Genomic DNA, 15517 nt, shown 5'->3' with positions numbered 1-15517 from the left:
GAAGAGTGGCTCTGAGAGGAGACAGACCCTGTCTACGACACCAACCACAGAAGACGGCCCACTTCCCCTGGTACACCAGCTGCAGAGGGACTGTCGGACGTGTCCAGCCATCTCTGTTGCTGCGCTACGAGAAAAGCCTCTCGTTCGCAAGAGATGGTGGATAACAGCCAGCCGTGAAGTTGAAGGGACTGGACTGCTTGGTGGTACCACCGTTCTACGTGTGGCTGGGCTAGAAGGTTGTGCCAACTGGTTAGTCTCTCTCGGTGCGTCCGCAAGAAGAGCCAGCAGGTCCGGATACCAAACGGCTTGAGGCCGTTTGGGAGCCACCAGGATCATTCTGAGATTGGGAGTGGACCAAGCGCTCGACGTGATCACTTTCCGAATCAGACAGAAGGGAGGAAAGGCGTAGGCGAAGAGGTTGTCCCAGGGGTGTTGGGGGAGAGCGTCTCTGCAGCTGCCCATGGGTCCGGCACGGCTGAAAAGAAACCTGAAGTTTTCTGTTGTGCCGGGTGGCGAACAGGTCTACGACCGGTCGCCCCCACAGGTTGAAGAGCCTTTCCGCCACGTCTTGGTGTAGAGACCATTCGGTCCCTATCACCTGATCCGACGGCTGAGCTTGTCCGCTACTACATTCCTCTTGCCTGGAATGTAGCGTGCTGACAGCTCTATCGAGTGAGCCGTGGCCCACTCGTGCACCTGCACCGTCAACTGATGGAGCGGAAGAGACACTAGCCCCCCCTGCTTGTTTGACATATGCCACTACTGTGGTGTTGTCGCACATCAACACCACTGAGTGTCCCACCAAGCGGTCCTGAAACTCTCGGAGAGCGTTGAACGCCGCCTTGAGTTCCAGGACATTGATGTGAAGGTGCTTTTCGTGATGGTCCCACACACCTGCAGTCAGCAACTCCTCCAGGTGTGCGCCCCATCCCTCGGTCGATGCGTCTGAGAACAGAAGCATCTCCGGGGGGGGAGTGCGTATGGGCACTCCTCTTAAGAGGTTCTTGTCGTCGAGCCACCAGGCTAGGTCCTGCCTCACCTTGTCCGTGAGAGCCACGGGAAAGTAAGGAGGATCCTTGGCCTGAGACCAACTCTCCCTTAGCCTCCACTGGAGAGACCGCAGGTGAAGACGCCCGTGAGGGACTAACTTCTCGAGTGACGACAGTATGGCCAATCACGACTTGCCATTGCTGTGCTGCCTGTTCCTGCCAAGACAGGAACCGGCCGGCTGCCTCCCTGAATTTGCTGATACGCAAGTCTGCGGGAAAGACCTGCCCTGCTACCGTGTCTATCAGCATACCCAGGTACTTCATCTTCTGCTTGGGTTCGAGATTGGACTTCTCGTAGTTTATCACGATCCCCAGATCGCGACAAAACTTGAGGAGTCGATCTCTGTCCTGCAGCAACTGCGAGCGGGAGCTCGCCAGGACTAGCCAAGAATCGTCGAGATACCTCAGAAGACGTATCCCGTGCGAATGGGCCCAAGCTGACACCAGAGTGAACACTCACGTGAACACCTGTGGGGCGGTTGAGAGACCGAAACAAAGTGCCCTGAATTGGTACACCGTCCCGTCGAAGATGAAGCGGAGGTACTTTCTGGAGGACTGATGGATGGGTATTTGAAAATACGCGTCCTTCAAGTCCACTGAAAGCATGAAATCGTTCCCTGATCGAGTCGAGCACCGAGCGTGCCGACTCCATCGTGAACCGCGTCGTGCGAATGAAGCGGTTCAGGGGAGAGAGGTCTATCACCGGACGCCAGCCCCCCGATGCTGCCTTCTCCACTAGGAAGAGGCGGCTGTAAAGCCCGGTGACTGGTCCTCCACGATTTCTACAGCTCGTTTCGCCAGCATGGGTCTTGATCTCCTGTCGAAGAGCGTTGTCCTTTGCTGATCCCCGGACATAGGTCTGTAGATGGACCGGTTTGGAGATGAGGGGGGGCCGAGACTCGAAGGGTAGTAGATACCCCTCCGCCCGAAGGACGTCTACTATCCAAGTTCTCGGCGCCGTAGCGCTGCCAAGTCGCCCAATGGCTCGCCAGGCACACTTCCGGCAGCAGGTGAGGGGGAAACGCCGTCCCTAGCGTTTCCCTCCTCGTTTCGACTTCTTTCCACCACCTCCTCGGGGAAAGGAGGGTTGGGAGGAGGGTTGGTTACGGCCTCCTCTAGCAGAAGTTGAAACAGCAGGAGTCTTCGCACGGGCTTGGACGGTGCAACAAACCGTCTTCGCCGCCGTGGAAGCGCTAGCCAGCTCTTTGGCTTGGCCGCAGTCGCTCGAGATTGCCCAGTAACCTTCGAGACTGCCTGGTGAACTAAGCGGTCACTGTCGTCAGTGCGCCGCCTTTCCACCGCAGCGTTCACCATCTGCTCCGGGAAAGAGAGCTGGGGAACTAATAATGGGTCCATTTCGAAGCCCGAGTGCCAGCCTCACGCCCGTTGCCCCCTTGGTCACTCGGGTAAGGACTGCGTCCCTACGTCGAAGGACCAAGTTGGCCCACAGGTTAGCAGTCTGATGGGCGAGGTAAGAGATCGCTCTTCCTCCAGACTGGCACAGTCTCCTAAAAGAAGAAGCGTCGTCTTCGGAGAGCAGAACTCCCGAGCCGGCCGCTACTTTGGATATTGTGAGGGACCACAAATCCAACCAAGAGACTGCCTGGAACGCTGCCATAGCGGTAGATTCCAGGGCAAGTGCCTCCTGCTGCGAGAACCATAGGTTCTCCGACAGGAGCTGCTGCAGGGACACACTGGAGTCAGCCTCGCTAACTCCGGGTTAAACCTGTTTAGGCAGTATCGGGTCTTCCGAAGGCACGTAGAATCGCCTCTGACGCTGTAGAGGGGGAGGAGCGTTAGAAGAACCGTCCGGATTTCAGCGAGTCCTCCCGTCCTGAGACGAGATTCTCCACCTGATCCAGGACTGAGTTCTGCAAGCTCTGATCGCGGTAACCCCACCATCTTTTTGGGTTCCCTCTTGGGACCCCAAAATGATTCGAGACCGGGACGTGGGCTCTGCCGGTGGTAGCGGCGATCCTTCCGCAAGGTCATTATGCTGACGAATCAGCTTAATGACTTCTGCAAAGTTCCTCTGTATCTCGGGAGTTACTGCGTCTTGTGGAGTAGGACCGTCCAGTCCCTCCAGCAAGACACCGGTCCCTCCGCTACTCCTCCTCCTTCAGAAGGAGGAACAGCGACAGACCCCTTGACGGTCGCCTCCAACTACTTGCGCGTATGTTCTGGTCGGTCCTAAAACCGTGCCTGAGCCATACGGCGTCATAGCTGGGGTCACGAGCTGCGCACCTCCTGTGATCACTATCGGTACCTCGCTCCTCCCGGTATAGCCCGAGGAGGTTGAAGGTACGGGAGAGGCAGACCTGACGCTACCTCGCTCGCTGGCAGGACCAGCGTGCGTGGAGGGCTGCTGCTGATCGTCAACCCGCGGTGGCGATCGAGCAGCAGGCCTAGCCTTGCCGCTCGCCTGGGGCGATAGGCTCGGCTGAGAACGTCGAGACCGATCTCTAGCGTCAGGCGAGCTGCCGCTGGTCACCGTCTCCGCCCGGTCCCTACGGGAGCGGCGGTCAGGTGACCTGCTAGGCTCTCTGTCGCGTCGAGACCGGCCAGCGTCCTCTCGGCGCGCGCAGCCGCTGGTACCAGCCGTGGCTGGTACCGGCGGCCGCGGGGACCCCTTCCTCGCCTCAACGTGCTGGTCAGCGACCGTCAACGTCAGCCCCGAGCAGCCAGTTGATCGCTGCGAGAGCGTCCACTGGCCTGGCGAGGAGTAGTGTGGCACGACTCTCGCCAGTCTTTTGCTCCGCGCCGCTGTCTTGACGGCGAGCGGGCTCGGACGTCAAGACTTTGGCTGGACGGTCTCCCGTGGAAGAGCGTCCACTCGGTACTTCTCGCGAACGAGAAGCGGCCGAGACGGAACCTGGTTTAGCGGCAGAACCGCTAACACCAGGTGAGGACGCACCAGCCGAGGCTGGTGCACCTCTGGTCCCCGTCGTCTTCTTCTTTGCAGAAGAAGAGACGGGCCCCGTTCCCGAAGGAACAGGAGGACCAGCAGAAGAGCTCCCCGACTCGCCTGAGCGAGCCGGGCCCTTAGAAGATCCCGAAGGAGTCTTCTTAGGGGGGGAGGAGGCAGCCTCTTCTTCTTTCGGTGTTTAGCCTTAGAAGTCGAAGGGGAAGAGGAGGCAGCAGACGACGAAGAAGACGACGAAGACGACGACGACATCTTTCCTCTTCTTCCTCTTCTTCTTCGGCCAGGCTCCGCAGGACAGACGTCAGGTCTTCCATCCAGGAGGGAGCCGGGGCAGTTGCCGAAGCAACAGGGCCCGACTGCACCTGTCCGGAAAGACCTGAGACTGTGACAGCACCACCAACAGCAGGAACAACAGGAACAGGTCCAGGAATAGCAGGAACAGCAGGAACATCATGCGCGTTATCTGAAAGGGATGAGCAGTAGGGACAGCAACAGGTACGGCAGGCACGGCAGGTACCACAGGAGAGCCAGGCGTCCTGCGGCAGCTACCGTCATCTCGGCACTGGCGGCAGGTCCAGAGGGGTACTCTTGGGGCAGCGGAAGTCCGGGGTCGGCAATACAAAGAACCCAGGTGGCGGTGGCACCATCCTCTTTGGTACGGCAGCAATCGGTTTTTTTGAATTGCAGCCGTGGGTGTCACCGACATTACATGTGGTATACACCAAGTGCAGTGGCATCTCATATGCTGGTGTAGATATTGTGGTGGTAGTAGTGGTTACCGTACCATGAGTGACACTGCCGACCCCGCCAACCGCTGAATCAACCCCTGTATGCTAGGCACTCCTGCAGTCCCAGCGACTCCCACACCTGTCCCAGGTCGCCTCCTTCGCATGATGGCACACCTGCGGAAGCAACAGTTGGCGTTAGTTAGTTAGAGGGGTTTTCCTCACGCCTGGGGGGGACGAAGAACCCCACCCAGAGCGTGGACGGAAGACCCCGAGTACAACTGGACGTCCGGGTAGCCGGGCCGCCCTCCTCCACACTCGACGGATCGAGAGAGGAGAAGGACTCCCGCTACCCCCCCCCGCAGGGGAAGGCGCGAAACGTGGGGGCTGGCCGGGAGGCAGGAAAGAAGACGAAGTGTCCGTTACCAAAGGAGTCACTGGACTTTCCGATGACTTCTTGGCGGCCTAAGTCTCTTCCTGCCCTCGTACAGAACCCACTGCGCCTCGGACCAATGCATACATGTTACACATGGGTCGTTGCGGGAGCATTCGCGCCCCCGACAACGAGTACAAACTTCTTTGTGTGGATCCACATCCACAAATGATCTGAATCCGCCGCATCTACGCCCCTCCACCCGGGACACACTCTACAGGCGACTGGGGGGGCGCGGCGAAATCTCCATTTCTTGATCACTCATTATTCGATGAAAAAAAGAAATGTCAAAGTACTTACAAAACATATACTCTCAATCACACTAGGAAAAAGAGGGCTGATACTCAAAGCAAACGACAAAGCGGGCAGAGCGATGACGAGCACGTCCTATCCTCACACGGCCGAAAGCAAAAGTGATTTGTTTACCTCCCAGTCGCGCGGCGCGCGACGATCGGACAAGCAGTTAACTACCGTTCTCCCCTTGTTCGAAGCTTACGACCGTTCCAGCTGCCGCTAGCTACTTCCTATTGTTAAAGGACCGATGGTTTGTATTACGTATCGGAACAAACTCGAATTAATATTTGACTAAGATATTTTGATAAACACAACAAAGTCTATGTACTATCCTGAAAACAATTGAGATTTTTTATGGCTAAATTTAAACTGCTAAGAATCCTATGTAAAACAAGCACATATCTTGAAAGTTGCCAGATAGATAATTCGCACTTCACAAGAAAATTGAATTACCCAAATAGATATCCAGATACACTGAGCTACTTTTGATTGACATCAGACTGACACTAGATTCCAGTTAAAGTGAAATATGCATCTCGAAACATACAGAACTACTTGATAGCTAATATTAAATATATAAGGAGTTCATTTTAAAAAACTATGTAATACGTATCCTAAAACTGATTACTATACCTACAGTCATTTTGAACTAGTAAGATATGGAAATAGAACTGTCCTAAAATGTGCTGAGGTATTTGACATGTTAAAGTTATATTACTACATAGAAAAGACTGTGGCCTGAATTATACTACTGAGGTAGTAACACGTAGCTATTGTTTAACTGAGAAGAAAGTAAGTGATCAATATACAGTATATATTCTGAAACACTGCACTACTAAATAGCTAACAGAGAAATTTAAGTGGAAAACAAACTATGTACATCCTGAAACGTGCTGCACTAACTGACAGCTGGTCTTAAAGTGGTAAGACTTCTTAGCAAGACAACTAAGGATCCTGAAACATACTGAGCTATATTTTGCCCGACAATAAACTTATAAAAACTCTAAGGTACCCGTAAATGCTAATCAGTTTAAATTTAGCTGACATGAACTTTAGGTATAAAGTAAGTCTATACATCCTGCATAATACTGAGGTACCTGATAACAACATTCAACTGAGAAGTAATAAAAATGGAGATATTTCTCCTGAAATATTAAACCAGCAGCAAGTTTCAGAGAAAAAATATAGTATCTCCTGAATCACAGTAAAAGACCTCACATAATGTAGGCTCCTACTTGAAAATTACAAGTAGCAAAGCTGACCTCGACCCGACTTTGGGTCAATAGGAACTGCTATGACCTTGATAAACTAACACTCTTGTACATGGCTACTGTAAACTTAACACTAACATAGTTTCAGTAGTCAAAAAAGGTAATGTTTGCAATCTCTCCAAGTCAAAGCAGTATGACCCTTCCCAAGATTTGTTTGGCAGGACCATTTCATCAAGCCACAGGCAACTGTTGACACAGGTGATAAGCGCTACATTCTACAAATTTCAACATAAATGCAGGTCTTTCTTGAAGTCAAGTTCTTCGTTCATAGATATTTGTGGAATTGTGAGGTGAGACTGGAGTCCAATCAACTTGTTCCATTTGTGCCTGTTCAGCTCGGTATGGTTGCTGCAGAGACATTCCTGAAGAAATGAGGAGGAAATTAATGACATCACATCACGTTGAGATCTTTAGGATTACAATGTACAGTGGTCCCCCCCGTATTTGCGGGGGATGCGTACCAGACCCCCCGTGAATAGTTAGAACCCGCGAATGTTTGGAACCCCTGTAAAAACGCTAAAAACAGCCTATTTTGTTAGTTAAAACTCAAGAAAAGCCACTAAAAATTTTCATACTTGGTTTTTTTAATAGTTTTATCACAAAAAGTGCATTTTATGATGAAATTGATAAAAAAAAAAAACAGGAATTTGTGGATATTTCTCATAGAAAAATACTGCGAATGCGCGAATTTTCCGCGAATAATGCGGGGAAACGTTCCCGAGAGAAATCCGCGAATGTGTGAGTCCGCGAATCCGGAGAACACGAATACGGGGGGCCCACTGTAATAAGACGAAAGATCATTCATTATAACCAGACTTCAAGCATCCCACACCCAGGCCCCTTTTACTAAAATGGGCACAGATGGGGCAGGGTCTTTTTCAGACCCACGAGTGTCTCTAGTCTTTTACGAAGGGTGTCTTCATGAAATGAAATTAAATTTTTTCACAGCTACTGTAAATATTGATTAAAGACTGAATTGCGATGCAAATGTGTGAGGCTTCTTAGTGTAAGTTCCCGTTAGCAAATCACAGTAAAATGTTTCTTATCTTGATCTGGTAAGATTTTTCGGTGTTAACATTGTCCCACCTCTCTGGTTTGTCTTCAATGATCCAAACACTGCCCTGGCTGGCTTGGTTACTTACAGAGAAGAGCCAGTTTACTACTCTCACCAACTACATATCCAAGGTACTAACAAAAAAAAAAAAACCAGTTCATACAAAATAATGTAGAATTGACCAAATAACCATTTTAGTGTGGTATGACTTTGAAAGAAAAACTGCTCCCGTAGAATTTTGCTAAAATTGTTTTTTTTTTTTTTTTTTTTTTTTTTTTTTTTTTTTTGCATATTCTGGTTCATTATGGTGTATACTGTGGAAAAGTGGAGGGGGCCAAATTTTTCGACCCCCTAATCCCCTCATGATTGCTTTTTTTTTTTTTGTCCCAGGTGGTCCCGGTACTCACAATATTTTCAAATCAGCTAATAATTAATTGATTTAGATGACTGTTGGGTGGCTTTGGGGATTTTTGAAGATGCTGAATCCATTTGTGACACAATTGAGTAGACTGGAAGTAAATATTATTCAATTTCAAAATATGAGTGACATGGAAACGGTACCGAACACTGTACGATCGGCGAAGTTTGTCACAATCTTACAAACCCGGTCATGTAACACCTCTTTTTCAGAGTTTTCAAGTATATGACAAAGTGAATGAAGCAGTTGTTTTTCTTAACAAACCTTTAGTTTTGGGGAAAATAAGCCATCCATACAAGTAAACAAAATTATTTATTTTTTGTTAAAAAATTACCAGGATTACATTATGTAAATTATAATGTGACAACTCATGCAACCTAGTCAACCACATTATGTCAAATACTGAGCTAGAAGTGATCTGTTCAATAAACAAGTAACCCTCATATTATCAAATGTAAATGCTTTCCCTACATGAAACTAAACACAACTCCAGGCTAGAATAATAAAGCATCATGTGACAAGTACAACTGACCAGAACAAATTATTGCAATATTGCATACTGTAAGATACTACATATTGCACCACTATGGGTGATACTATCAACCACAGAAACATTGGACCTAATGTTAAGCGCATTATTAAATGTAATGCTTTCTGTATATGAAAATAAACACATAAAACTAGACTAGAATAACAAAGCATTGTGTGACATGTACAAATGATCAGAACAAAGGATTGCAATAGTGCATAATGTAAAATACTACATATTGCACCACTATGGCTGATAGCATTGACTAGAAAAGAAGACAAACTAAATCTCAGAAACACTGGACCTATTCTTAAGCATTAGAATCATAGCAAATGCTGTATGGCAACCTGCTACCATTCACTACTCATCACTCATCATCATCATCCTTGTCGTAAACATCATGTCCATCATTCTTGATGGTATTTGAACAATCAACTCCATAACATTTGCAAAGTGGGATGCACGGAAGGCCAATCTTGGAACAGCTGCATCTTCCTCTACATCCAGATCTACAGGCACACTTGGTCAGTTCAAGCACTGCTCGTGGTGCAGGTGGGGTAAGGAACCTCACTGGTGTGTACTCTCCTTTTTCTAGGGATGTCCTCAAATATCTTTGTCATTTCAGGATTTCCTTCATGCAGAGCATTCTTGAAATCAGAGCATTTGACTGGCAGTGCTCCAGGTGGGATGATAGCAAACATTGCATCAAACTTCATCATCATGTTGACCAGACATGTTGTGATGTGGTAATCGATACCACATTTGTAAGCTTTGCCATTGTAAATTCCCCAAAGGGCTGCAAAAGTGTATATACCACTCTTGATTGTGCAGGTGTCAATGCTGCTCCCATCCACTATTTTTCCTAGGCTGTGAAGGTCTGCAAATACGTTGTGCAGTGCACCTGCACGGAGAACCCAGTTCTTATTGCCAACTGACTGTTGAATCTGTATAGATTCAGGTCCAAAATAATAATGGTTTTCCTCTCAGGACCAACCACTACACTAGAAATTCCCTGAGTCAGTGCCAGGACAGTGTACAATGTACCATAGTCTGTAGGTGATGTTTTGTAGAGTGGCGCAATTACTTCTTCAGTGTTGGTCAATTTATGATGAGAAGATGACTGTGACATCAGTAGAGATTTTGTTGCTGCCCAGGTGGGCATTACATCTAGCTTTGTCGTATCATAGTGTTTAGTTTTGATGACTAGACTTCCTGAGTGGCTTTCGTGTTGAATGTGTCGTCGTCTGTTCTTCAGTCATTTGTTCATCAGTTGTCTCTTGATCGTCTTCGTGGTGATCTTGTGCCAGATGTTGGCATTGGCTGTCTTCACTTCGCTGTTGACCACAGGGTTGTCTCTGCAGTTTGTTCATGAGATGATCTGCTACTTCTACTGGACAATTAGAGTTGATATTGTCCAAGTGGTTTTGAGATACAAAGTAACTTGCCAATGCCCATCTTTCAGTAAAATCTCCAAATGTCAGTTTTCATTTGCCAATCTGGTATTCCTCGAAGCATATTGGCTTCTTTTTAATGACAGGTTCATTCAGGTAACAGATATCCAGTGAGAGCGGCTCAAGCGACTGCAGCTTTTCTGGAAGAACAAAGGGATCGTTGATCGGAAGTTCGGAACACAGTCCTCTGCCCTCTGGTTGATGACAGTAAGTGTGCCATGAAATGTGTTTTGTCCAGTGGGAGTGTCTACCAAGAGGTCAATGTTGTCGACTGCAAACCAGATGTTCACACCTTTTTTGACAAAATCAGGCAAGCAAAATCCACCCGTCGAATTGACTCGTTGAATGACGGCTTGCTCTAGACGCTTTTCAAAATTGAGAATCTTCTGATAGTCAACAGCCAATGTAGAGGTCAGATAAGTTATGGACAAGATTCTTATTGTGACTCTGGAGGGAATGGCAAGAGGTAAACCCATTGACAAGGGAGTCTGTGCTGTCTGCTCAAAGGTGTTTATCTTTGCCTGATATTTCACCTGACAATCACTTTGGGTGTTCTGATGAACCAGAAACTGGCATGCTACATCACTGATTTTGTGTACCTCTTGGTTGCGGCTCTTTGACATCTTGAGAACATGCTTGCCGAAAAGAAGGTGCCCAACGAAGAACTGAAGTAGTGGAGGATTTTCAAAGTCTTCAAAGCTGTCTTTGAAAGACCATCCCCTGCATTGTAGCATCTCCTCTCGCAAAATGTCAGCTATGTTCTTTAAATTTCCAATGAGTTCCCCACTATCATGCACTGAAGACTCAACTGCCTTGCTCAGTGTTGCTTGGGACCTTTTCGGGTTCATTTTTCCAAACTGGTTTCACGACATGGACGTTCGGAAGGCACTCAGTAATTAGATTTTTCAGGTGCTTATGGTAGTTTCCTGTGCTACTAACTTGTACTTGATATCTCTCCAAAACTGAGAGGTATTCATCATTCAGTTCAGCCATGGTAACAGAGACATCGTCACTAACAAGGGTGTTCTAAACAATGAGGAGGAACTCTTCATCACACGAGGTAAGGATAACAGTCACGTCATCAACGTTTGCTCGATTACAGGTGCGCTTTGCATACTGCAAGCAATATCGGTGGTAGTGTTTATCAAGTGCAGCTGCATTTCTCTTTTGGAACAAGTCAGACAGAGAAGTCCTAACAAGATCATTTCGAGTTTCCAGTTTTATGTTTAAGAAAGTGTGCTCCATGTTATCTGAGAAGACACGATGCAGAGCTTCTGGACCTTCATCAGAACAAAATTTGCATGAAGCAAACATACAGGCCTCGGCTTTCTGGACAGTTTTGGTTCTTTTGGGCCAGGAGTTTTACTTCACTAGATGGGCGCCCAGATCCTAAGGCGAGAGCAACCAGGGCTAGCTAAATTTGTTGTCTTTGTTTTAAGTCTGCGAGTTTTGGCCTTGCTAACAATAAGATGTTCTAAACTCACTATGATATTGCACTGAAGCATGATCTGTTTTGTTCAAACTTTCTATATGGTCTGTTATGATCTTCAGGTTGGCCTGACTTAACGCCACCCTCTCTTTACAACAGTTCAGAAGTTTTTGTAACATTGAAAGGTTGCTGACAAGTCTTCGAGTTGCAGATGCACCCTCATGGCAGATAATACAAACAGATTTTGTGGACATGACTCTTCAGTGTACCATATCTTTCATCTTGAGATATTGAGATACATCACACCTGAAACCACACAAAATAGTATTTTGTTAAGTCATAGACAGACAACTCACATGCCTTAACTAAAAAACGAAAGGTTTGTTGAGAAAAACAACTGCTTCAATTGCCCTGCCATGCCTGAAAACCCTGAAAAAGAGGTATTACACGAGCAGGTTTGTAAAATTGCAACAAACTTCGGTAACGTTTTCTTATCATGTTCCGATCACTCGTATGCTGAAAATGAATTATATTTACTTCCAATCTACTTAATTGTGTCACAAATAGATTCAGCATCTTCAAAAACCCCTAAAGCCATCCAAAAATCATCAAATTTGATTAATTAGCTGATTTGAAATTATTGTGAGTACTGGGACACAAAGGGCCCTGATGGTGGGGGGGGGTAAAAAAAATTTAGGCCCCCTCCACTTTCCCCACAGTATATAGCAAATGGAAACAGAATGTGAAACAACTAAAACCAAATTTTTGGACAGTGAAATCCTAAGGGAGTGCAAGTCATACCACACTATTAGAGAATAGCAGAGAAAATTGCCACTAGTCATCAGTGTCAAAATTTCATAGCACTTAAGATGTTTTACACAAAACTTACGAATATATCTGAAATAAAATGTAATCTTTCAGTACTGGAATGGAATCGAATATAGAGTTTAGGCCAAAGGCCATGCACTGGGACCTAAGATGGAGGAAAGACAATATGATTGATTGATTGATTTGAAATTGAGGTCTTGAGGACCAAACACCAGAACCCATCAGGATTATTCAGCACCCTAATGAAAATGAAATATATAAATTAGTATGATTAATTATGAATAAGTGAATGATAACAGTGTTCAAATATGAACGTAAAAAATGAAGAAGAATGATGATGGCTAAAACCAATAAAAAAACAATTATTGAAATTTTCTATTTAAAAATATATACTTGATAAAATAAAAATGAATAAAATCTTTGCTAAATATACTGAAATCATATCGCATTAAAATAACCAGATTCTTTCACATAACCCATAAGGTTATCTACCTCAGCACCATCATTTAAAATTTCTAAAATAGTTTTTCAAGCTATCAATTCCTTCCCCTTAAGCGATTAAATGTAGGACAGTGCAACAGCATGTGCTCAATGGATAGCTGACCATCACAGTGAGCATAAACAGGGAAACTGGGTCCCTCTAAAGTATAACTATGGGTGAAGTGGGTACGGCCAATCCTAAGCCGTATTAAGATGATCTCGAATCTTCTGATGCGATTCAAACCCGAACTCCAAAAATCAATACTTTCTCTAATATTTGTGTAGTACTTCCTATTTGTGGATAAAATAGGGGAAGTCCATCCCTGCTGCCATTTCTTACGGATGTATCTTCTAAGAACTGAATGCATATCCAAATGTGGCACCTTATTAGTGCAGAAATCACATCTTGCAGCTTCCTTTGCTTCACTATCAGCCAGTTCGTTCCCTTCTATAGCAGTGTACTACCCAGAAATCCCAACAAAACTAAACTGATTTGCAGCAAACAGAAAGATGAAAAAGCCATTCCTGGGCCTTTGAATTAGGGGATAGGTGGGGTTAAACTTTTTAAGGGCTTCTAAAACACTCCTCGAGTCACTACTATACTATACTACTGTGGATTTAAATTTCTCATCAGATACAAGATTTAAAGCCTCAACTATGGCTGTTGCTTCAGCAGTGAATATGATTTTGAGCCAAAAACTTGTTTCTGATTTCTTCTGGACAACCATTCTTCTCTATCTCTGTAGCGCAGACATCTATCGCTGGAATAAACCAAGGAGGGATAGCAGGATGTTTAACTTGTAAGATCATCTGTTTTCATATTTTCATCCTCCAGTTCACCCAGCTGTCTGATTTGAAATGGTGTTGAAGATCTACTAAAAAAAAAAAAAAAAAAACTGAATCACACTGTTTCATGACCTCAAAAGAGGGATTCTCTCTAGTGCTATTCAGCCACATGGTGTATCTCAGACTTAGCTCATGCCTCCTTAGATCCAGTGGTAGCTGATGGGAGTCTACATAGATACTTTCAATGGGTAACGTTCTAAAAGCTCCAGTGCAGATCCTTAGCCCATATTATGCACAATGTCCAATTCCTTAAGTTTAGTCTTTGAAGCAGATGAATATACTTGGCAGCAATAGTCTGACTTAGATAAACATACTGCATTGTAAAGCCTTAAAAGCGATTTCTTATCAGAATCCCAATAAAAATTAGATATTTTAAAAATATTTAGTGATCTCTTCACTTTCACTTTTAACTAGTCAATATGATTATTCCAAGTGAGCTTTTCATCAAAGACCATTCCTAAAAATTTTACTTCAGTGGAGTAAGGTAAAATAGTTCCATTTAAGGTAAGAGTTAGAGTGGTTTCCTTAGTTTGGTGCCTGCAGAACCAAACAGCGACAGTTTTTTATTCCGAAAATTGAAATCCTTGCTCATTAGCCCACTTGCTTACTTTATTGATGGCTCTTTGCATGAACCTGCTGGGAGAAACTGCATCATATCCAAATCATCTACAAATAGCCTTTTACTGGTGATGGCGTTCAGTCAAACCTCGGTTTTCGTATGCCTCTCTTTTCGTACGTTTCAATTTTCGTAGACTTTTTCACACGAAATTTTGTCTCGGTTATGAGGGAACTGATGAATTGGTTGCATTGGACAACATTCTCAACAACCCTTGAGAGAGAGAGAGAGAGAGAGAGAGAGAGAGAGAGAGAGAGAGAGAGAGAGAGAGAGAGAGAGAGAGGCTGGTTGTTTCATCTGTTGCCTCGCTGGGTTGTTTGCGTTTGCCGGAAGCGATAGGAAGGGTTTTGAATATTTTGCCTATTTATGTATTACGTATATTGCATTTTTGTTATTATTATTGTTAAAATAGTATGGGGAAGGCTTGTGCCAGTGGTTTTGTTTCGTTTTGAGAGAGAGGCAGAATGTGAGAGAAAGAGAGAGGGTGTGAATGATGATTGGGTGGTTGACGAGTGAATTGCTTGTTTGGAGGGCGTGCTGGCTCACTGAGTGGCTCGGTCGTGAGCATTCAGTCAGTCAGAAGCAGTCGGTCAAAAGAAGACATTCAGAGTGAGAGGTGGTCAGTCAGTGCAGCGGTCTGTGTTTCACATAAGTTTTGAGTAATCGAGTTCTGTTGTGCTTGTGTCGGTCTGTGGTTGTCGAGTTGGTGAGCGATTTGTCGTGTCTGATGTTTGTGAATTGGTGTGAGTCTAGGTGCTTATTTGGTGTTGTTTTGTGTTGGATGAGCGGTTTGTTGGTGTCAGTGTTGGCGTTGTTGAGTTTTGGGTTGCTCCTAGAGTTTTTTTTTGATGGCCATACCACATTGAAAGCACAGCTTCTTGCCCTTTTTGTGTCAAGTTTCCTGGTGAGTAAATGTGTTTGAGATTGTGTATTTTGCCTTGCCGAACCAGGTGTTCTGTTGTTAATTAACAAACGTAAAGGGGAAAGTGTGGCTGGGGAATTTGTCAGCCAGGATCAATTAACGTAAATGTGGGAAGGTCTTGTTAAGCTTGTGATTCCGCCACATAATTTTTTGGCCCGCGAACAGGACTGCTGGTGTGGTTGTACAGGTTTGTAACAGTTGGGACAGCAAGGACAGTAATAATACTAGAGAAGTAAAAATGGAAGGGTT

The 15517-nt window shown here is 45.8% G+C and overlaps 1 protein-coding gene across 1 annotated transcript in view; it reads right to left on the bottom strand.

Annotated features, from left to right (window-relative positions):
* Positions 1–5372: 5372 nt before the first annotated feature.
* LOC135204423 (tigger transposable element-derived protein 1-like) overlaps positions 5373–15517 on the bottom strand; it is a 42135-nt gene continuing 31990 nt past the window's right edge. The window contains exon 5 of the mRNA XM_064234634.1: positions 5373–7057. Coding sequence (XP_064090704.1) covers positions 6948–7057 — 110 coding nt within the window. The 3' untranslated portion in view covers positions 5373–6947. The remainder of the gene's footprint in view (positions 7058–15517) is intronic.

Source organism: Macrobrachium nipponense, chromosome 47, assembly GCF_015104395.2.
Source record: "Macrobrachium nipponense isolate FS-2020 chromosome 47, ASM1510439v2, whole genome shotgun sequence".
Classification (NCBI taxonomy): domain Eukaryota; kingdom Metazoa; phylum Arthropoda; class Malacostraca; order Decapoda; family Palaemonidae; genus Macrobrachium; species Macrobrachium nipponense.
Note: the sequence above shows the minus strand (reverse complement) of the source record. Positions and strands in the feature narration are given on the sequence as shown.